Here is a 19,931-nt window from a genome sequence, read left to right on the forward strand (position 1 = left end):
TTCTTTCTTTCTTTCTTTCTTTCTTTCTTTCTTTCTTTCTTTCTTTCTTTCTTTCTTTCTTTCTTTTCTTTCTTTCTTTTTCTCTTTCTTTCTTTCTTTCTTTCTTAAGATTTTATTTATTTATTTGAGAGACAGAGAGAGCACGAGTGGGGGGAGGGCCAGGAGAGGGAGAGGGAGAAGCAGACTGCTCACTGAGCGGGGAGCCCGATGGAGGGCTCCATCCCGGGACCCTGAGATCATGCCCTGAGCTGAAGTCAGATGCTTAACTGACCGAGCCACCCAGGTGCCCCTGGGCCAAGTGTTTTCTTAAGGAAATGTTCTTCTGGAAATTGTCAAGAGAGCTGGGAAGCAGGACAGGGAAGCAGAGGAAGCCAGACAAGGGTCTGAGCTCAAACAGAAGTTGGCAAAGGGTAGGCCTCAGCCCGAGGCTGCAGTGGGGCTCAAAGTAAGTTAGGCCTCAGAGCTGTCCAAGGGAGGTGGGCTTTTGCACGCCCCACTGGACAGTCACTGGTTTCGGCTCTACAAATGTGGGCAGAACAGCTCCAGGAGCCTGAAGGCTGCCCTCTGCTCACGGGACAGATAGCAGGTACGCAGTAGGGGTCAGCATGCATGGACCAGGTACAGCCCGAAATGTCTGATAGAATTTAGGGTTGATGCGGTAAAGTATGAAATCCAGGTTTTTGATACAGGCAGTGGTGACACCAGACCGATACGGGATGAAACCCATTAGCTGAAAAGGACCCCTATAAATGGAAAGTTTCAATATTATTGCTTATGGCCACTGATCCGGCTAATGCATATAAAAATCAATATGCTGACAATATCAAGCACACAAATAGTTCTTGAATAGAAACGAACATTGGCTGGATTTTCGTGAAAACATTGCTATGATATTATGGCTCCAGCAGCTGTATTTTAATTTAATGTTGGTCCCTATCATGAGAGAGGAGATAAAATACCTTAATTAGGCTGCCGTACTTTATTACAGTGACCTACTGACTATGTTTTAATCGCACAGCAACGCTTATGTTCCAGCCTGTGAGGCCCACTTGGCTAAGTAATTGCAAGACTAAATTATGTAGCCCTGAACAAAGGATAAACAGAAGCATGAACATACTATTGCACTAGATGGTTGTTCTTATCAAATTTACTCTGTGAAGTGTATTTTCTCTCTATTGCTAAAAAATACTCCGATGCTTTTACTTTCCAAAGACCATGATGTGAATTATGGATCATTGTAACATTCAGAAAGATGGTATCTCTCCTGGTAACTCTGGGGCCACAATGAGAGCCCTTTGCTTTTTTTTTTTTTTTTTTTTTAAATCTGAAAGCAGTTCTTTCGTTGAAAGGGGCAAGGAGCTTTAGCTGTGTTAAAAAGATGGATATTTGGCTATTTTGGCTATTTGGATATTTTAGTAGAAAGAATACAGAAGCGTGGTAGGAATACATAGAACATATAAATAAGTGGACAGTAGTTTTGTCTTAAAGGCTATGTGAAAATTGATATTTTTTAAAATTGTGAGGTTTTTGTCAGAAGCCTCCTTGAGCAAAATTTGGCTGAAATCCATCAATATTTAAAAGATTTTTGCATCATAGGCTTCACCCTGTCAAAATGCCAAGAACCAGTAAGATAACTTAAAAAAAAATAGCCAATACACGCATATGGTACAAAATTCAAAATGTGGGACTGCTGATCTAGTGACAAGTTCCTCCCTCCCAGTCCTGTCCGCCAGCCACATAGTCCTCTAGCCAGAGGCAGCCCACATTACCAGTTTCTTACGTGTCTGTCCAGAGATGTTCTCTGCATAAACAAGCATCATGAGACTTTTCAGACCTCCAGCAATTGTTTTGCTGGAGCAAAGTGTTTTTCAGTCATGGATTTTGTGTTATTGGTATATTAATGACTTTGGACTATATGGTATATTTCCATGTAGTCAAATGATTTCAAGGGCCACGTAGAATTTCTGGCAGGCTTTTGTCCATACTGTCTGTGAGAGGCAGGATGCAGAATTCCTTTGGGAAAAAAAAGAAGATTTCAAGCAACAGGTCTATACTTTTACCATAATGCAAATTTCACTAAGGGAAAATTATTAGTCAGTTAATGTGTTTTTTTTTTTAGAATTAAAATTATGTATGACTTATTGAGAATTAACATAAAATACTATAGTAATCTTGTGTGTTTTTTAAAACAATCCTCATTTTCTTTATCACAAGATGGTACTTTGTCTAAATTAAAAGGAAGTGAAAACCAAGAGGCACTTTAGGACAATCGTGTTCATAGCGCTAGTTGGTATTAAAGTCTAACCAAGGGAGAGGGAAGCTGTGAAATTAAGCCAAGGAACTGTGGTGAAACTGTTCTAAGTTTTCTTAAAATTTGCCTTCGGTTTTATTGTTGTTAATGTTTTGCTTTGAGATTTCAACCTTCAGTGTTTGATATATCTATTGTATATGTATACTTTTATGTATTTGTATAACTATTTATATACAAAAGAATGCCATTTTACTATTCAAATAATGTCTCCAAGGCAAAGCAGGCAACTGTGTATTTGGGAGGGGGCTACATATTAGATTTTGCTCCGAGGCCCATTTTCTTAGTTTGTATCCCTTGAGCGCGGGACAACTCGATGTGTACCTGAATTAGGGAAACACCCCCCTTTTTTTTGTGTGTGTGAGCCTCGTGTCCTCATCTGTAAAACAGTGGTAGTGATATTATCTCTATCTCTGACATAGTTGCTGTGAAGATTAAATAAAGTAATGTATGCGGAAGTGCTTGCATAAACTCTAAAGTATTACCGAGATGTCATTTGCTGACAGCGAGGCATTTGTCTCGGGCGTCCTGGAATGTCGTCGGCGGTGGTGCGCAGGGAATAGAGAGAAAGAGATAGACGGAGAGGCCATGTGAAGGAAGAAAATGTCAGGCCCGGTGACTGATGGGAGGGTGAAGGAGAGCAGTCGGGGGGTTAGTGCCGGGCTGACCGGGAGAGAAGGTGGAACCACTGACAGACACGGGGCAGTGGGGAACGGACCCGATTCCAGGACGGAGGGCCATGACTCCTGAGTTTTGAGGCACGTGTGGAGGAGGCTGCCTTGAGCACAGGGGTGAAGGGCTTGGCTTATTGACTTTAAAGTTTTAGAACCATTTCAGTGGCCAGTGGTTGGAGTCTTGGAACCTGAACGTGTCCTGGGGATTATCTAGAGCCCAGGCCTTGGACCATGTCTTTAGGTCACTATCACCAGGACTGGCGGAGGGAAATAAAGGGGCTGGGCATGTGGTGGCCAAGGGACTTAGCCTTCATGAAATCTATCCTGGCTGAAGCCCATGCTGATGCAGGTTGATGGTCAACAGAGAGGAGACGTCCAGACAACAGAACGCAAGCATTGCACCAGCAGAGCGGTTCATGATGCAGAGTTGACTTTTCTGGAAGGCAAGGGTTAAATGCAAATTTTGAACTAGAGAATGAGGAGAGTAGTCAGGGGCATTTCACCCTTCCTCAAGTTAGTATCAGGAAGTGGAGCTACAGAATGGAGGGGAGGAGATGTGTTTGATACCAGAGCGGCAAGTCAGGCCACTGTCTGGGTCACCTAATGCCTGGAAATAGCTTGGTTACTTTCCTTTTGTTGCTCTCCCATTCTGGGGCGGGGGCTGTAGAATGTGGGGCAGAGGGAATTATGTTCTTCCCTCCGTTCCCATCACACAGCTCTTCTTAGGTGAGTCTTTCTTTTCTGAGAGTCTGTGTCTGGCCTCGGTTTCTCGTGTTGGAGTTGTGGTTTCGGCCTATGGGCAGCCTTGTTGGCTCATGGCCTAGCTGTGGGATTTCCGTATACATCCCTTCCCTCCTCCTCCCACTCGTTGACCAGCAAGCTGGTTTTGACTGCCTGATGTGTTCTGCTAGGCACCCTGGAGGGAGAGAAGAGAAGGTAAGAAGGCATCTTTTTTCCCCCTCTCCACTCCAAATCCCTGGTCGTTCGGAGTTTGGCACGCAAGAGCCAGTTTGACCAGTTCCTGCCCTGCCCAGCTTGGGCAACTGTCGAGGGCCTCTTTTGGTGTAACCCTGCTGGTCCTGCTCTTGTATTTACCTTTCATTGATAATCAACTCTTAGATAATGAGCAGGTCCTTGTACATTTGGATTGTCTCACGGGAGGTGGCATGGCGTAGAGGGAAAGTGCGTGAGATTGGGGAATCAGGAAGGGTTGGGTTTGAATACTGGCCTGACTGCTCACTGCGTGTGTGACCTTGGGCAAGTTGCTTCACCTGCTCAGTCCTTAGTTTCTTCATCTGTAAAATGGGATTGTTAGGATTAAGTGACAATGTGCAGGAGTTACCTAGCAGCCAGGCCTGGTGCAAAATTAACTCTAAATATACGTCAGTTTCCTTTTTCCTTCCTCAAGCTGTGCTTTGCTGAAGCACTAGATTGATGGTGGGAGTTACAAGCTCTATCTTTATTTTTTATTTTTATTTTTTTTAAAGATTTTATTTATTTATTTGAGAGAGAGAGAATGAGAGACAGAGAGCATGAGAGGGAGGAGGGTCAGAGGGAGAAGCAGACTCCCCGCTGAGCAGGGAGCCCGACGCGGGACTCGATCCCGGGACTCCAGGATCATGACCTGAGCCGAAGGCAGTCGCCCAACCAACTGAGCCACCCAGGCGCCCTCAAGCTCTATCTTTATTCAGCTCCCTGAGGAAGTCATTTCCCCACCCTTGAGCCTTAGAGGACTCATGCGGCAAATGATGAGGGATCACCAGAACCCTTTAGTGGTGTTGCTCTGTGAATTTATGACTCTCTAGTTAGTCATTTCTGTGCTCCTTGTTACTCTCGTTAGAAGATGGGAAAGGGAGTAGGAGACACTCCTAGGGTAAAATTTTCTATTTCGAAACAAGAGATAATGTTGCTTCTGGAAAAAAGGCTTACTACGGGAGGTTTGTCACATCTCTGTGTGGGCCTCTCAGCTCCTTCCTTGGTGATGGAAAAGAATAAACCCCGCGCTTTCCACTCATGGGGAGTGGGAGCTTCTTTGAGGCCCTTGGTGGCAGAAGAACGTGTGAGCAAAAAGCAAGGTGTTGGCAGTGTCTTCATAAAAACTGTCAGTCATTTACCGGGAACCTGCCCTGTGCCGTACAGTGTTTCGGAAAATTGAGAATGCTTCTGACTTCCAGACATCCTCACGTCCAGTGGCTGCCAGCCATGCGTGGCACTGGAATCCCCTTTCCTGCTGCCCTGCCCTTCCCTTCCTCCCTGTTTATTGCTGGTGCAGCAACCAAGGTCACCCTGTGGGCTGCCGCTGGGCGTGGCTTTCTCACCAGCTGCTGCATCTCTAGTGCAGAGTCAGCAGGACCAGCCCATGTGTGCAGCAGTGGTCCTCAAAACGGGCAGCACCGTGGAATCGCTGCGGTGCTTGAAAAACATACAGGTGCCTGGGCCCTACCCCAGATCAGTTAAAACCCTGGGAATGAGGCGTGGGTATTAGTTTGTTTAAAAATATCTGCAGGTGGTTCCCGTAAGCAGCCTTCCCACCAGCCTGTCTTCACTCCCCATCCGCTCAGATGCTCTCATTTCAGATGCTTCCCTTGACCCTCTTGTTGTTGGGGCTCGGTCCTTTTATGCCCCCTCCACCCGATTCCTGTCCCTCAGGAACCCTGCCTGAGGTCATGGAAACTGCAACCTCAAGTGACAGCCCAGTTCAAAACATGAACAAGTTCTTTCCAAAGAAACGTCGTTCGCCAGTGGTGGATGGGAGGTCTTCAGTACTGAGTGTAGCAGGCTTTTAGGGACTAGTTCGGGAACTTAACCACTAAGCAAGTAGTGTTTTTGCTTAAAAATTGAGGAGTCCAGGGGCACCTGTGTGGCTCAGTTGGTTAAGCGTCCGACTCTTGGTTTCTGTTCCCGTCATGAGCTCGGGGTCCTGGGATCGAGCCCTGCATAGACCTCTGTGCTCAGCAGGGAGTGTGCTTGGGATTCTCTCTACTTCTCCCTCGGTCCCCACCCCCCGCCCCGCCCCCAGCTTGTGCACTTGTGCATTCTCTCTCTCTCTCAAAATAAATAAACCAATAAATAGATCTTTAAAAACTAATAATGAGTAAATAAAGATTGAGGAGTCTGCAATGTAATAAGATTCTACTCATGTCCTTCATGTGCTTAAAATCTAGTAAGAAGAGACTTAAACTCGCAGAAAAATATGCTCCAATATAGAATTGAGGGCTAGATTTTGTCATGTGCAGGTTCTCACTGCATTCCATTTGACTCTGATTCAGTGTTTTTTCGGGTGAGGCCTGAGCCCGGGCCTTTTCAAACAAGCTCCCCGGGAGAGTGTGATGTGCACCACAGCTGGAGACGGATTGGTGCACAGGAATTCAGAGAGGGGGGAGCTCAGGAACAGACTGCAGGCTGGAGAAGCTTTGTGAAGGTAGATCCTCTTGTCCCTTCCCTGGAAGAGACGGGGCCGTGTCCTGGAGAGGCAGCTTTGACACCCTGCCCCACCCCAGGTGCTGTTTCTTGGCGTTCCTGGCCTGACAACTGGCTGCCGAGGTCCTCAGCTCAGACATGTTGGTACATTCTTCCTTGACCAGGAAGGTTCTGCCTGGGGCTGCCACCCTGGCAGCGAGCTGTCACCATTAATCTCCCAGGTCCAGTAACTGGAGTGGACACGGAGCCGTCACTCTGGATCAAGGCTCAGGGATCCTGGGGCTGTTTTCTCCTGTCATTCATTCCCCCTCTCCCCCACCCTCCTGGCATTTACAGACACTCGTCATATTTTCCTGGCTTCTCATGGTGGAGAGGGAGGTACATGTGAGCCTAGGAGCAGACTGTGTGGTGGGCGGTGGGTGAGGGAGGTGAAGGCGCCCCTGCCCCCAGGTAACTGGGCAGGAGAACTGCTCCTGTGTCTTTCTGGAGCGGGAGAGCTGAAGGGGGGGGCGGGCAGGGGACTGAGGGTGGAGCAGCCCTGGAGGGCGGAGGGGATGAAGTAGTTGAAATCTGATCGGCTCGTATCTGTCATTACGTGTGGGTTAGTGTCCGAATGGTTCCCCAGATCCCACTTCATCACTCATAATTCCAGATAGGGCTCTGGAGGCCTTTGGGCTGTGGTTTGGGGTGATGAGAGTGAGTTGTGCAAGACCAAACCCTGAGACTTGGCATCTGCATCTTGTAATTAGTGTTGTGGGTCCGGGAGAGGAGCTACCATGGGCTAGGCTCTCCTTACGGATTTTCATGTAATTCTCACAACAAGCCTGTGAAACGGGGTTTACTGTCCCCCCCCCCTTTTATAGGTAAACAAACTTGCCTACAGTCATAGGGCGATAATGTCACAGCTAGAATTCCAACAGCTCAAGCTTTTAAGATTTTATCATGCTGCTTCTAGGGCATTGGGTTGAAGTCAGGTGACCTGAGCTTTATAGTTCAGTTCTTCCACCAATTATGTGACCTTGGACCGATCCCCTCACTTTCTTCCAGTGCCAAATGGGGGCTGGGAGTGGGCCAGGTGCTCAGCGGTCCGACAGGCTGGTGGCTGTCCTTGCAGGCAGCCTTACTGTGTGCGGAGCTGTCTGCCCAGAGTAGTTCGCGTTGTCCTGGGGGCAGTGTTGGTTGCTCATTGGCCTTTTGGGGTGCCTGTGGCTCCTTTGTGGACTCTGATTTAGGGGCACAGGGCCTATCTCTCTTTACCCGATAGAGGTTTCCTTAAAAGTCAACAAAATGCAATCACTGTATATTCGAAAAAAATGTGTAAATCAGATCATCCGTATCTGAAATGCTAGTCTGGCTTCTCGAAGGCAGCATTTAGATTTATGGCCTCATTTTGTTAAAAAAAAGAAGGGGGGTAGGGGGCAACATCCTTTCTGAATTTCTTACTCTACAATTTAAGGTCTCTGAGAATCCTTTTATCGTGGTATCATCCCCATCTGTTTTCTCGTGTATAGAAAATTTCACATATTGCATTTGCTTCAAGTGATGTATGTTAATTTAGATAATTGGGCCTAGAAGGGCTCTTCCCTACCGACTAAGATACTTCTTAAGGGCAGTCTCCTGGAATGACAGGTCATTTCACTGCTAACCCTTTAGGAAATTTACTAAATTCTCATTATCCAAGATTTATCTCCCTTATTGCTTTGAGATAACCCCAGGTAACTGGGGGCTTCAAAGTTATTCTTGGAGGCTTATGCAACAGCTTAAGGGGCACCAGGAGCTGTGGACACGTTCTCAAGGTCCATGGGGGAGTGGATTTTCCAACTTATAAATAAACTCCACAGCTGAGGTTTCTAATCTTGTTCATTTCTTTGGTATGCTATCATCCCTGTGTCTTCATTGCTCCGTTTCTGACAGTGGAGAAATTAGAAAGCCAAAGAATATTGCTCGATGAGGTGCCTGTGAGTTTCTTGCTGTTTTAATAGAACATTGACTTAGTGTTTTATGGCGTACAGACATCATCCCAGTTGGTACTCATAATAATCTTGTGAAATAAACTGAACAGCTTTATTTTTTTATTTCTGTATTGTGTGAATCAGTACCCTGTTTATTACAAAAAGAATTTGAAGCAGCATAAAGCAGGACCAAGCCAATAAGGAGGCCAGAGCTGTCAGGAAAGAAGAAATATAATAGCTAATATTTGTTGAGAGCCCTCTATGTACCAGGGATGATTCCAAGTGCCCTTAAATGTATTAGCTCATCCTTATGAGTGCCTTGTGAGGTAGGTTATTATCCCTGTTTTTTACAGAAAGGAAAACTGAGGCTTAGTGCTTAAGGAACTTATTCACTGTCAAATGGTGGAGCTCACACTTTTTACCACCGTCCTAGAACACACCCCTCCCTAGTAAGTAAGGCCAAGGATAAGGTCCATGCCAACATAGCCATAGCAGGTTATCACCGTTTCACGGAGGAAAGTGAGCTAAAGAATGTGGGTAAGTGGCTTGCTCAAGGTTGCAAAGCCAGGACTAGAGTCTTGGTCTTCCATCTCTTAGTGCTGTTTCCACTGCCTCACATAGCATTATGCTTCTTAAAATGAAAAACATATGTCTTTCAGAACCTGGCAATGGGGGCAGGAGCTGTTGGATCTTTGCAGCTGACCTACATCTCGAAGGTAATGTTCGCCTGGAGCTGTGGGGATTCGCGTCCTCTAAGTGGGTTTAGTATCTAAACAAGAACTGTCAAATTCTTCGGGCATTAGCATTTGGATGTGTTGCATGGGCAGTGAAGTGCTCCCCTGCCCTCCCTTTGGAAGCTTTGCTACTGACCGGCGCTGGGTGGAGTGTGTTTAACAGGTTCTTGGAGGGTGAGCCTGAAGCCTCTTACTCCTGGGACACGTCAGTCAGTGATGCTCCCCGCTCCTGCCAAGGAGGCATAGGTGGTGGGGGTAGGAGTTGGGTGTGACCTTTTCTCGTCATTGAGGCAAAAAGGAGTACAAAACAACTGTAAAATCCCCAGTGACTATAGAAGATTCTCCCAAGGGGTATTGTTCAACAGGAGAGGCTCAGAAAGGGTCGGGGCTGCGCTGGATTATCTATCACCTGGACAGAATGCCTGTGGAGGGAAGGCTAGGAGAGCCCCTGGAAGGCCCTCAGTTGTGCCGGGGAACTATTCAGCAGCCAGATGATGGCTGGAGAGCCTGGCAGGTGGGCTGACAGGCCGTCCCTGGTCCAATTAGTGCAGACAGGGCAAGAGCAGTCCCTCTTCGGAGCTGAGACCTGGGGGCGGGGGGCGGCGGCGGTGGGCTGGTTGATGATGCCCATACGTAGCTGCTGAATTTAGCTTCTTATAGCGGCCCCTCCCTGGAGCAGGTTCCAGTGCTGACCTGTGATGCAGCAGAGATAAAAAAAAAAAAAGGGCCGGGGATTTAGAGCCTTGCCAGAAAGAGGAACTCTTCGTCCAGCGAGAAGAGCCAGGTGGCGCCCAGCCAGCACGAAGTTTCCGGAAGCCCTGCTCTCCCCACGCACCCCTCACTTCAGGCCTCTTGGGGATCTCTGCTGCTTTGCTCACGCTGTCCCACCCTCAGGGGTTGAGACAAGGTGGGGGGACCCTGATCTGAGGGACCGCCGGCTCCTTGGCCTTGCGAGCTTTGGGAACCCTTGTGTCCAGCCTCCCATTGCGCCTGGCTGGGTGGGGGGCGGGTGGTCGGAGGTGGAGGCAGCTGCAGGGGCTGCAGGCAGTGGCTGGCAGACACAGCTGGGCACCGAGGCAGAAGATGCAGGGCAGGGTTTGAGCGGATTAGAGAGAGGAGATCATGACCTCGGCGGGGAGGGGGCAGGGCTTAGAGCGAAGCTTTGCTAGCACAGCTGTGGCAATTTGTGCTGGCCTTGCGGTGAGAGATGTGGCTGCCTCTGGGGCCAGGCGGGCCAGAGTGCCTGGGCCTTCCCCTCTCCTGTCTGGTCTTGCTGTGGGCTCATGAGGTCTTTCTCCAGGAGGCTTGGAGGAACAGAATCAGAGAGGGGGAGCAGGGAACCTCATTATTAGTGAAATTCCAAACCTTCTCCTGTTGGAGAGGGTTTGGGAGACTTCGGGGAAGAGTGAATACCATCTCCTGCTGAATCATGATTTATAAATGCAGCTCAGAGGAGGGTTTTTAGAATTCTCAGCTTTGGAGGCTGCCTCATTTAGGGAAGGATGGACCTGCCTTTTGGCCCTTCTCGGGAGATGCAGGCCTGGGTGGGTGTTTTTGCAAAGCCCACAGCTGCCCCAGGGTCAGGTTACACGGAGTGGAGCGCCTTTAACTCCTTCCTGACCCAGTGCCAGAAAGCAGGGGTTTTCCCAGAAACACATTTAGCAGTGCAACTGGCCTCAGATTCAGCATTCCAGCTTATTTCGTGTTAACCCCTGGGTAGTCCCTCCCAGAGTAAAGCGTTTCACCCCAGCGTCGACCTGGCTCGCGGTGTATGTGTGGTCCCTGCGCAGGGGTGCTTTCCATAGCTCCTTCTTGAAGGCTAGTGTTGGGACACTGAGTTCCTTCAGAAAGGCCAACAGAGATGGAACTCCTTGACTTGATGTCCTCCAGGGCATTGATGGCAGCAGAACCAGGTTTGGGGCCAACTAGAGAATGATGGAAGGTGGGCTTGGTGCCACCACCTTCCCACCTCGCCTGATGGCTCTTCTCTTCTTTACAGCCAGCCCCAGTGTCCCACCCCCAGCTGTGTCCCGCCCTGTCAGGGCCTTGCCCTCAGTTAGTTATAAGGAAGACCTTCCTAGAACACTGGTTCTGAACCTTTTGTGGTGGTGGTGGGGTGGAGGGGGAGATCGGTGGTGGTCACAGATCCTTTTGAGAGTTGGATGAAGAGCATGGACTCCTTTTCCAGGTAAAGTATATTATGTGTCTACAACACCCTGGTTTTGCCTATAATTTCAGGGCTCATTGACCTCGTGAAGCTGGTCCAGAGACCACTGCTTAGAACCCTTCCAGTCATTCTGTGTAACTGATGCTGCTTCCTCCACTCTTGATGCCACCTCATGGGGCAGGGGTGCCCCGGACACTGAGGCAGAGCTACCCCAGAGCTTCAAGAACTTATTCTGCTGCTGCAGCTTCTGCCAGAGGGGCCCCAGCTCCACTTCCGGCCAGGGGCAGACAGGATGGGGCTGGCTAGCAGTGCCCTGTGACCGAGGAGTTTGCTGCTCCTGTGGTCTGTGTTTGATCTGATAAGAGTAAGTTCCTGAGAGTCTGTTGAGCTGTCGAGTGGCCTTGTCTGCGTCACTCTATGGTTGACCCATGCCCATTCCGCCCCTCACATCCTGACCTCCTCTCATTGCTTGCATAACCCGGGACCCACCAGTCAACCACTGCTATGCAGCTACTTAACTGTGGCCACCTCGGGGCAGGCAGATGGTAGCACTTGGCCGCCCTCACTATAGCTGGTCTGTGAGCCATACTTTTTCAGGATCCTCTGTTCCTTCACTACATCTGAAGGAGGCTGCACAGTCTGGTCTGATCACCAGCGTGAGGTGGGGTGGAGGCCAGAGGGCTTATACCTCCCAGGGGAGGAGGGATTTTGCCGCCGAGGTCCCCAGGATATCAGGAGGAGGCCAGAGCTACCTTTCCATAGTAAATGAGGCCCTTCTCCCTGAGGGACACAGCACAGGTAGAGAGGATTTCGTTTTTCTCTTTTGCCATTCTGTGACGATAAGAAGGAAACTAGTAATTGCTCTCTGGCTTTGCTAATTGCGAAGCTGATCAGAGACACTGAGGGTCTTACCCTTGCTAAACGGCCTACAGGGCAGAACTAGGACTGATGTCTGGTTGATTCAGCAAGGAGCTAGCTGCTTTGCCAAATAATCCTTCTGTGGTTAGGCATGAGGCAAATTATGGATGTGCATGCATGTAATCACCCATGTCCCCTGACTGAAAACTGGAAAAACCTATAAAAACAAATGAAAAGCCAGGTGATCGCTTAGGTTCAGTTGTTGTAATAAGCATGCCAGAAGGATTCCCTCAGTATAGGTTGCTAATAAGTTGTGGTCAACGTGGACCATTTGTCATCCAACCTGGTGAAAAGCCAGTGGTGCTTTCTCTGGTCAGTGATAAATGTCATTTTCTGGGAGAAAGGGGTGAATCTTCTAATAAGCCAGTGAGGGTCTCAAAGTGCCCAGCTTTTTAAAGCCATTCTAAAGCTTACAGTAGGAAGGAAGCCGTGAGATAGGTGGGTTCTGAGGGCCAGGCCGCTCTCTGCTGGTCAGAGCTACACAGGAACCGAGGGTAGGCCACGCAGGTGTTATGGGCACAAGGGACCTGCAGGAGGAACATGGGTGCCGAGGGAAAGAGCAAGAAAATGAGTCACTGACAGATCAGGACATCACACACAAGCAGGATAAAGGCATATGCTGTGGTGCAGATGGAATCCCAGGATCCCAAACCCAAGAAACAAGGTAGCACAGGGGCCGGAACTTACGCACGAAGTCCTGGAGCTCTGGGGAGTGGTTTCTGGGAGTGATGAAGACATGCCTGAATTTTGATAGTCTGTGACTGAACTCAGGATAGGTGGGCTCACCTTTGCCTGAATTTTTAATTTTTTCGGGACTGTTTAAAGGATTTCATTAGGCCCTAAAGGCCTTCATCTCACATCATGGTGAACATATCAGAATATAACCATATCCCTCATTAAATAGAATTGGCTATAAAATATTCTAACATAACATAATAAAAAAAATATTTGAAAGGATTTCAGTCATCTTACTTTTGGAATGATTTGGTTGAGTCATTCATTTAATTCGTGATTGGCTATATTTCTTGGCAATCATCTTGCATATCCAAGGATTTTTGTAAACTAAGAAAATCAAAGCTACTAATTATTTTCATATGTAATGAGATTTTTATGATTGTTTAATCAAAACATTAATGAAGTCGACTTAATGTGACATCGTGTAGGCACTTAAGATCCTTGTCGAAGAGGTTGATATAATGTTATGTAGACATTTAGTGATTTATTTATTGATGTTGACTCTACTATGTTCATTTTGTATGTTGGAGAGCAGGCATTTTTTTCAGGTCTCACGTAAGTAGTAGAAGGCCCTTGCTTGGAAAGGGGACTGAGAGAATGATGTCCGCAGGAGGATTATGACAATGTGGGGAATATTTCCTAACCTAGGGTCTTGGGGGTGCCTCCTTAGCAATCCCAGGTAAAGTGGTGGAGGCCTGTTCCAGGGAGTTCAACTTGACTCCATCAAGGGTAGTCACCTCTTGCATATGAGGGAATATGATTTGTTTTCCTTTATTCATTCAGCATGTTTGAACCAGAGTGAAGTAGGTTCACCTTTGCACATAGTCAGGAGTGTACATGCAAGGGGTAGGATTGAAAAAAACTAAATGAAATAACACAACAGGAGCTATAAAAATATTCCTACTTTCTTCTATTCCCTTCCCTTAAATGCATAGGTATGCTCTGATTCCTTGGGCCCCCTCTTATTTTCAGGGTTAAGCAGTCAGGGTAGATATAAAGGACATTGATCCATGTGTCCAAATGCATGCTGCCTGACCTTTCTGTGAGCTCTAATTGGAATCTGTGTATTTGTAGCCAAACCACCTTTAATTTGGAGAACTGTTTAGGGAAGGGGTCAGTGGTTGAGAGAGGAATGGAATCTTCCTAGTGTGAATGGGCCAAGTACGGGTTGTGTGGTCCAAAGAGAATTTTGTCGGATTGGGTAGCTTTTTTTTTTTTTTTTAAAGATTTTATTTATTTGACAGAGAGACACAGCAAGAGAGGGAACACAAGCAGGGGGAGTGGGAGAGGGAGAAGCAGGCTTCCCGCTGAGCAGGGAGCCCGATGCGGGGCTCGATCCTGGGACCCTGGGATCATGACCTGAGCCGAAGGCAGACGCTTAACGACCGAGCCACCCAGGTGCCCCTTGGGTGGCTTTTCAAAGTGTTTTTGCAAAGATGAAGATTAAGGTAGACAGCAAGATAGTGGTTATCCCTTGAGGGGTGGGGATGGGATTCTATCAGGGAGGGGTACACAAGGGCTTCTAAGAAATAGGACTGATAATGGCCTATTTCTTAATCTGAATGGCGGGTACAGGGTTTCTACTTAATTTTTATTCTTTAGAATGTTTATATATGTTTTATATACTCTTCTTTCTTTGTGTGGAAAGTTTCACAGAAAAAAAAAAAGAAAAACTTTGAAAAAAAATGCTTTACAACCGTCTTAGAAACATGTTCTTGTTTCTTTTATTTTTTATTTGGTTTAGGTGAGCATAGCTACACCGAAGCAGAAACCCAAAACTCCATTTTGCTTTGGTAAGTACTGAACTGGGGACTGGGTTTTCTGAACACTCCTGCAGCAGCTTCCTCTTTGTGCGCAGACAGTCCTGTGATCACATGTGACTTGCCCTCTGCGTGTGGGCGTGACTTCAGTCATGGCGACGGGCCAAGCTTTCCTTGGTCTCACTGTGAAGATAGTTAATACCGTAAGACGGAGGTATGGGGACCAGCAATGGTTCTGTTTTCCTGACTCCGCAGGGCAGGGTCCAGGGTATCTTCTAGTAGTTTCTGGGAACCCTCCTCTCAGATGCTCAGGAAAGGTAGAACAATAGAAAAGGAGTATCCTGTTGAGCATCTCAGCATTGCCACATGAGTTGTCAGAGTTGGGAGTGACACAGGAAGCAGGGTCACTCATTGGATGCCCCTACTCATTAAGTCATCAGTCGTTATTTGGCTCCTACTGTGTTCTCAGGAATGTGCTAAGTGCTACAAGCAGATGCTAACGAGTAGCCTCTCTTGTTTATCTAGGGTGGTTCTGCATGTCAGCTCTGTGAAGCAGGGCTGTCCCTTTGTTTTGTCACTGCTGCATCCCCAGCTTGTACCGTGGTTCCTGGCATATAGTGGATGCTCAGTAATATTTGCTGAATGAGTGAATGAACTCATGAATTCTCTACCCCGTGATGCTCGCCTCCTATAGTTCTGGCTTATTTTTGCTAGGAGAATAAAATGGCCACTTGAGCTGTCTTCTCTCCTGACTTCGGGTTGGTTCAGGCTTCTTTGGTGTTCTCGTTGTCCCGTTTCTTTCAAATACCATTGCTAAGCTCAGAAATGACTATCTCAGATTTTGTGGTCAGCAGAGCTAAACAAGATAAGTAATGAACCCAGAAGTAAAACGATTGACCTCATGGAGTGCTCAGAGGAAAGAACAGGTTGAGAATGAGGTCAGGGTCACAGATTTGATCTCAGGCAAGCTTTGTTCCATTTTCCGACCACAGGCAAGACTCCCAAGCCAGGCCAGTTGCGCCAGTGGAAACAAGGAGCCCTGGGTCCACAACTTTATCTGTATCATCATGACTCTAAATTGGCTAGCGCCTCTAGAAAGCAGTTCAAGCTCGTGTCTTGTTGATAGTGGGTGGACTAGAAGCCTCAGCCCTGTACAACGGCACATGAGCGGGTGGTTTCAAGACACGAACAGGTGTTGTTCTCGTGGCTAATGGAATAATTCACACTTCCGAAGAGAGAGCAGCTGTAGCCTGCTGCTTCCCAGATATTCATGCGGCTGACTTTGCACCATGGCAGATGTCTTCAGTGCTCCGTGGAGTTCTCCCCCTTGCTACTTCAAGCACCTTAGTTTTGTGGCATCTTTTTGTCTTGCATGTGTTCTGACCTGGGTTTTTCTCTTTGCTTCCCCCATGACTACTGCAGTCATCAATGCCCTCTCTCAGAGGTATTTTCTTCAAGCTAATGACCAGAAGGATCTGAAGGACTGGGTGGAAGCCCTGAACCAAGCCAGCAAGATCACCGTACGTACGATTCCTTCTTCTCTCTGGAGGGACTCAGTGCCTCTTTTCAGCACGTGGCCTCTTTGTGGTGGGGAGACACTCAGCCAACAGCAGGGGCTTTCCCAGGAGCCTGTTGAGACCCAGTTCCCCCTACCTCTTCTTACACCTTGGCTGACAAACCACAAGTTGAACTGAGAGTTTGAGTTTGAATCAAGTTCAAGGGGAAGTGTATGGAGCGTCCCCTTGGTGCTTCCTGGGAGGGCTCCTGGTCAGTCGTGTTTTGGGTCATTCTGGCATGCTGATTCAGAACGTGGTGGAATTGGAAAATGGATTGCTGACTAGGAGAAGCAGAGTAAAGGGAAAAGCATATAAAGAGGGAAGTCAGAACTTTTTACTGGCTTGGGAGCAGGGTAAGGGAGTACTCTTCTTCCTTTAAGAGGTTGCCTAGGGGTTGGTCCAGGCCACCCACCAACCTGTCCTGAAAAAGCTTTCCATTTGACAGCATCACTGAGCTGGTTCACTGACTGTTCTATGAATACTTTCATTTTCTTTGACTTGCTGGTGAACTCCTTTCTTCTTCCTTAGAAATACAGAAAAGGGGGACTCCTGGGTGGCTCAGATGGTTAGGCATCTGCCTTTGGCTCAGGTCATGATCCCAGGGTCCTGGGATCGAGCCCCGCATCAGGCTCCCTGCTTGGTGGGATGCCTGCTTCTCTCTCTCCCTCTGCCTGCCGCTCCGCCTGCTTGTGTTCTCTCTCTGTCAAATAAATAAATGAATCTTAAAAAAATACAGAAAAGGGAAAAGGGTAGGAAAGAGAAGAGGGAAAACTTTATGTTTTGGAAAAAAACTAGACCTTTCATCAATAGTAGGCAGACTTGTGGCATCCAAACCGTGGTTTGTATGCTGAGAAGATTGATATTCTTTTTAAATTTATTTTTATTTTTTTATTTTAAGTCTTTAATTCTAGGTAGCATACAGTGTTACATTAGTTTCAGGTGTATAATACAGCGATTCAACACTTCATACATCACCCTCTGCTCATCCTGACAAGTGCACTCCTTAATCCCCATCCCCCGTTTCTCCCATCCCCCACCTACCTCCCCCCTGGTAACCATCAGTTTGTTCTCTATAGTTAAAAGTCCATTTCTTGCTTTGTCTCTCATTTTTTTCCCCTTTGCTTGTTTTATTTCTTAAATGCCACGTATGAGTGAAATCATATGGTATTTGTCTTTCTCTGGCTTATTTCCCTTAGCGTAATACTCTAGCTCTATCCATGTCGTTGTAAATGGCAAGATTTCATTCTTTTTAAATTTTTTTAATTTTATTTTTTAGAAGATTTTTATTTATTTATTTGACAGGGAGAGATCACAAGCCGGGGGTGGGGGAGGGACAGAGGGAGAAGCAGACTTCCTGCTGAACAGGGAGCCCAACACAGGGCTTCATCCCAGGACCTGGAGATCATGACCTGAGCTGAAGGCAGATGCCTAACCGACTGAGCATCCAGGTGCTCCAAGATTTCATTCTTTTCTATGGTTGAGTAATATTCCATTATATATATGTATGTAACTTCTTCTTTATCCATTCATCACTTGATGGACACTTGGGCTGCTTCCATATCTTGCCTATTGTAAATAATGCTACTATAAACATAGAGGTGCATGTATCCCTTTGAATTAGTGTTCTTGTTTCTTTGGGCAAATGCTCAGTAGTGCGATTGCTGGATTGTAGGGAAGTTCTATTTTTAACTTTTTGAGGAACTTGTTTTCCAGAGTGGCTGCACCAGTTTGCATTCCCACTAACAGTGCAAGAGTGTTCCCCTTTCCCCACATCCTCGCCAACACCTGTTGATTCTTGTGTTGTGGATTTTAGCCATCTGACAGGTGTGAGGCAATATCTCATTGTAATTTTGATTTGCATTTCCCTGATGATGAGTGATGATGAGCATCTTTTCATGTTTGTGTTGGCCATCTGGATGTCTTCGTTGGAGAAATGTCTGTTCATGTCTTCTGCCCATTTTGTAATTGGAAGATTGATTTTCTGTATCATACAGTCAGAAATGCTTACATTCTAGTCATTTCTGGTAGTAACCATTATGTACTGGGGCAGATTATTCTCCCAAATACCTCAGGGTTTCTGTGAATAAATTAATAGAAGAAATCTATACACCTATTCAACTCTTGTGATGCCAGACCCAGGCAGAGTACAGTTCTGTCGTTGAGGTGGTCTGGTTTGCTAGCTTGTTATTTTGACAAACCTTGGTAAACCTGGGAAAAGAGAGAAAACTGAGGGGAGGGAGGGGGATTGCAGCTAACTCACATTCCTCTGCTTGTGCACACGGCTCTAGAGTGCTGAGTTTAGTACAGGTTTTCTTCGTGCACGGTCGGGTCTTCACCCTTCTGTGTCTTGTACAGTTTTGGCATTTCATTCAATGTCTAATACTTTATTCTCTTTCAGCCTTGCCTCTGGGCTTTCCTTCTCTGTTCCTGTCTGGTACACTGGGCTACTCAGCCTGTGAGGTGGTGAGGGCCTTTCAGCCCTCATAGGGTTGCTCTAAGCAGTGAGTTCCCCTTGCCCCTTTTCTGGCCCCGCAGAACAGAAGTTATAAGCCACAGGAGTGGGAAGGAACATGGGGGTGCCCAGAGGCTGGGGAGTCCAGAGGCTTGCTGGAATGTCAAAGCTTGCTGCAGGGTCTCCATCATCTCCAGGATCCCCCTTACTTTCCTTGGCTTGGTTCATACATCTCTTCACCCCTGCCAAAGGTCCCGTGGGATAGAAGGAAGAGGAGGGGCACTCTATCTCCTAATCTGTTTGTGCCCTGGAAGGGTTTACTCCTTTCTCCACTGTCATATTGTCCTGTATCTTGTGTCCTTCCTCAGGGAGGCTGGGAAGAGGGAGGATGTGGGGCTGGGGCACCACATCCATGGCATGCACACTCCCTTTAGGATGCCTTATATACAAGTGAAGCATCAGGCACCTTGGGGGCTACAGAGATGAAAGAAAGAACAGATAATGTATTGAGCCAAGCTTTCACAGGTGCTATATTATTCACCCCTCTGACATCACTCTTGTGAGATAAGTGGTTTTACTGCCAGTTTTTAGGTGAGAAAAATGGAAATCAGAGTTGCCCAAAGTTTAGAGTTGAATAAGTGGTAGAGCTGAGATTCAAACCCAGGACCTGTGACTTCCAAGACCTAGAAGAGTTTATGAAAATATTGAAAAAGAATAACCATTGTAAATTATGTTAGATTACACACCACTTTTACATATGTGGCTTCATTGTAGCTTCAGATAAAGCCTTAAGTAGGAAGGGCAAGCGTTACTATACCCATTTATACATGGGGTGGCGGAAATGCCTAGAGATTAAAATGACTTGCCCAAGGTCAAGGAGCCAGGATGGATCCAGTTTTTCTGCCCACGGATCACTGTTCATTTTGTGCTAAGGCCACTGGGTCCTTGTCATTGAAGAAATGATTGACATGTCCTATTTAAGGAATTGGATTCTCTCCGAGTATTAGTATTCCTATATGAATTTTGTGGGACTACCAGAGCAAATGGGTGGCTCCTTTTCTAGATTCTGGTGGCTCCGGGCAGTCCGTGGTGTGCCCTGGATTGCAGCTGCATTACTCCTCTCTCTGCCTCCATCATTGTATGCCTGTGTCCCTGTGTCCTCTCTTCTTCTGATAAGGACATCAGTCATTGGACTTCGGGCCCACCCTAAACCAGTATGACCTGATCTTAATTTAACGACACCTGCAAGACCCTA

The 19,931-nt window shown here is 47.1% G+C and overlaps 1 protein-coding gene across 3 annotated transcripts in view; it reads left to right on the forward strand.

Annotated features, from left to right (window-relative positions):
* PLEKHA2 (pleckstrin homology domain containing A2) overlaps positions 1-19,931 on the forward strand; it is a 59,989-nt gene that overhangs the window by 16,607 nt on the left and 23,451 nt on the right. For all 3 annotated transcript variants that reach the window (XM_021681585.2, XM_044912833.1, XM_021681584.2), the window contains exons 3-5: positions 9,014-9,070; positions 14,653-14,701; positions 16,091-16,188. In XM_021681585.2, the coding sequence (XP_021537260.1) occupies positions 9,014-9,070; positions 14,653-14,701; positions 16,091-16,188 (204 nt within the window). The remainder of the gene's footprint in view (positions 1-9,013; positions 9,071-14,652; positions 14,702-16,090; positions 16,189-19,931) is intronic.

Source organism: Neomonachus schauinslandi, chromosome 2 (assembly GCF_002201575.2).
Source record: "Neomonachus schauinslandi chromosome 2, ASM220157v2, whole genome shotgun sequence".
NCBI lineage: Eukaryota > Metazoa > Chordata > Mammalia > Carnivora > Phocidae > Neomonachus > Neomonachus schauinslandi.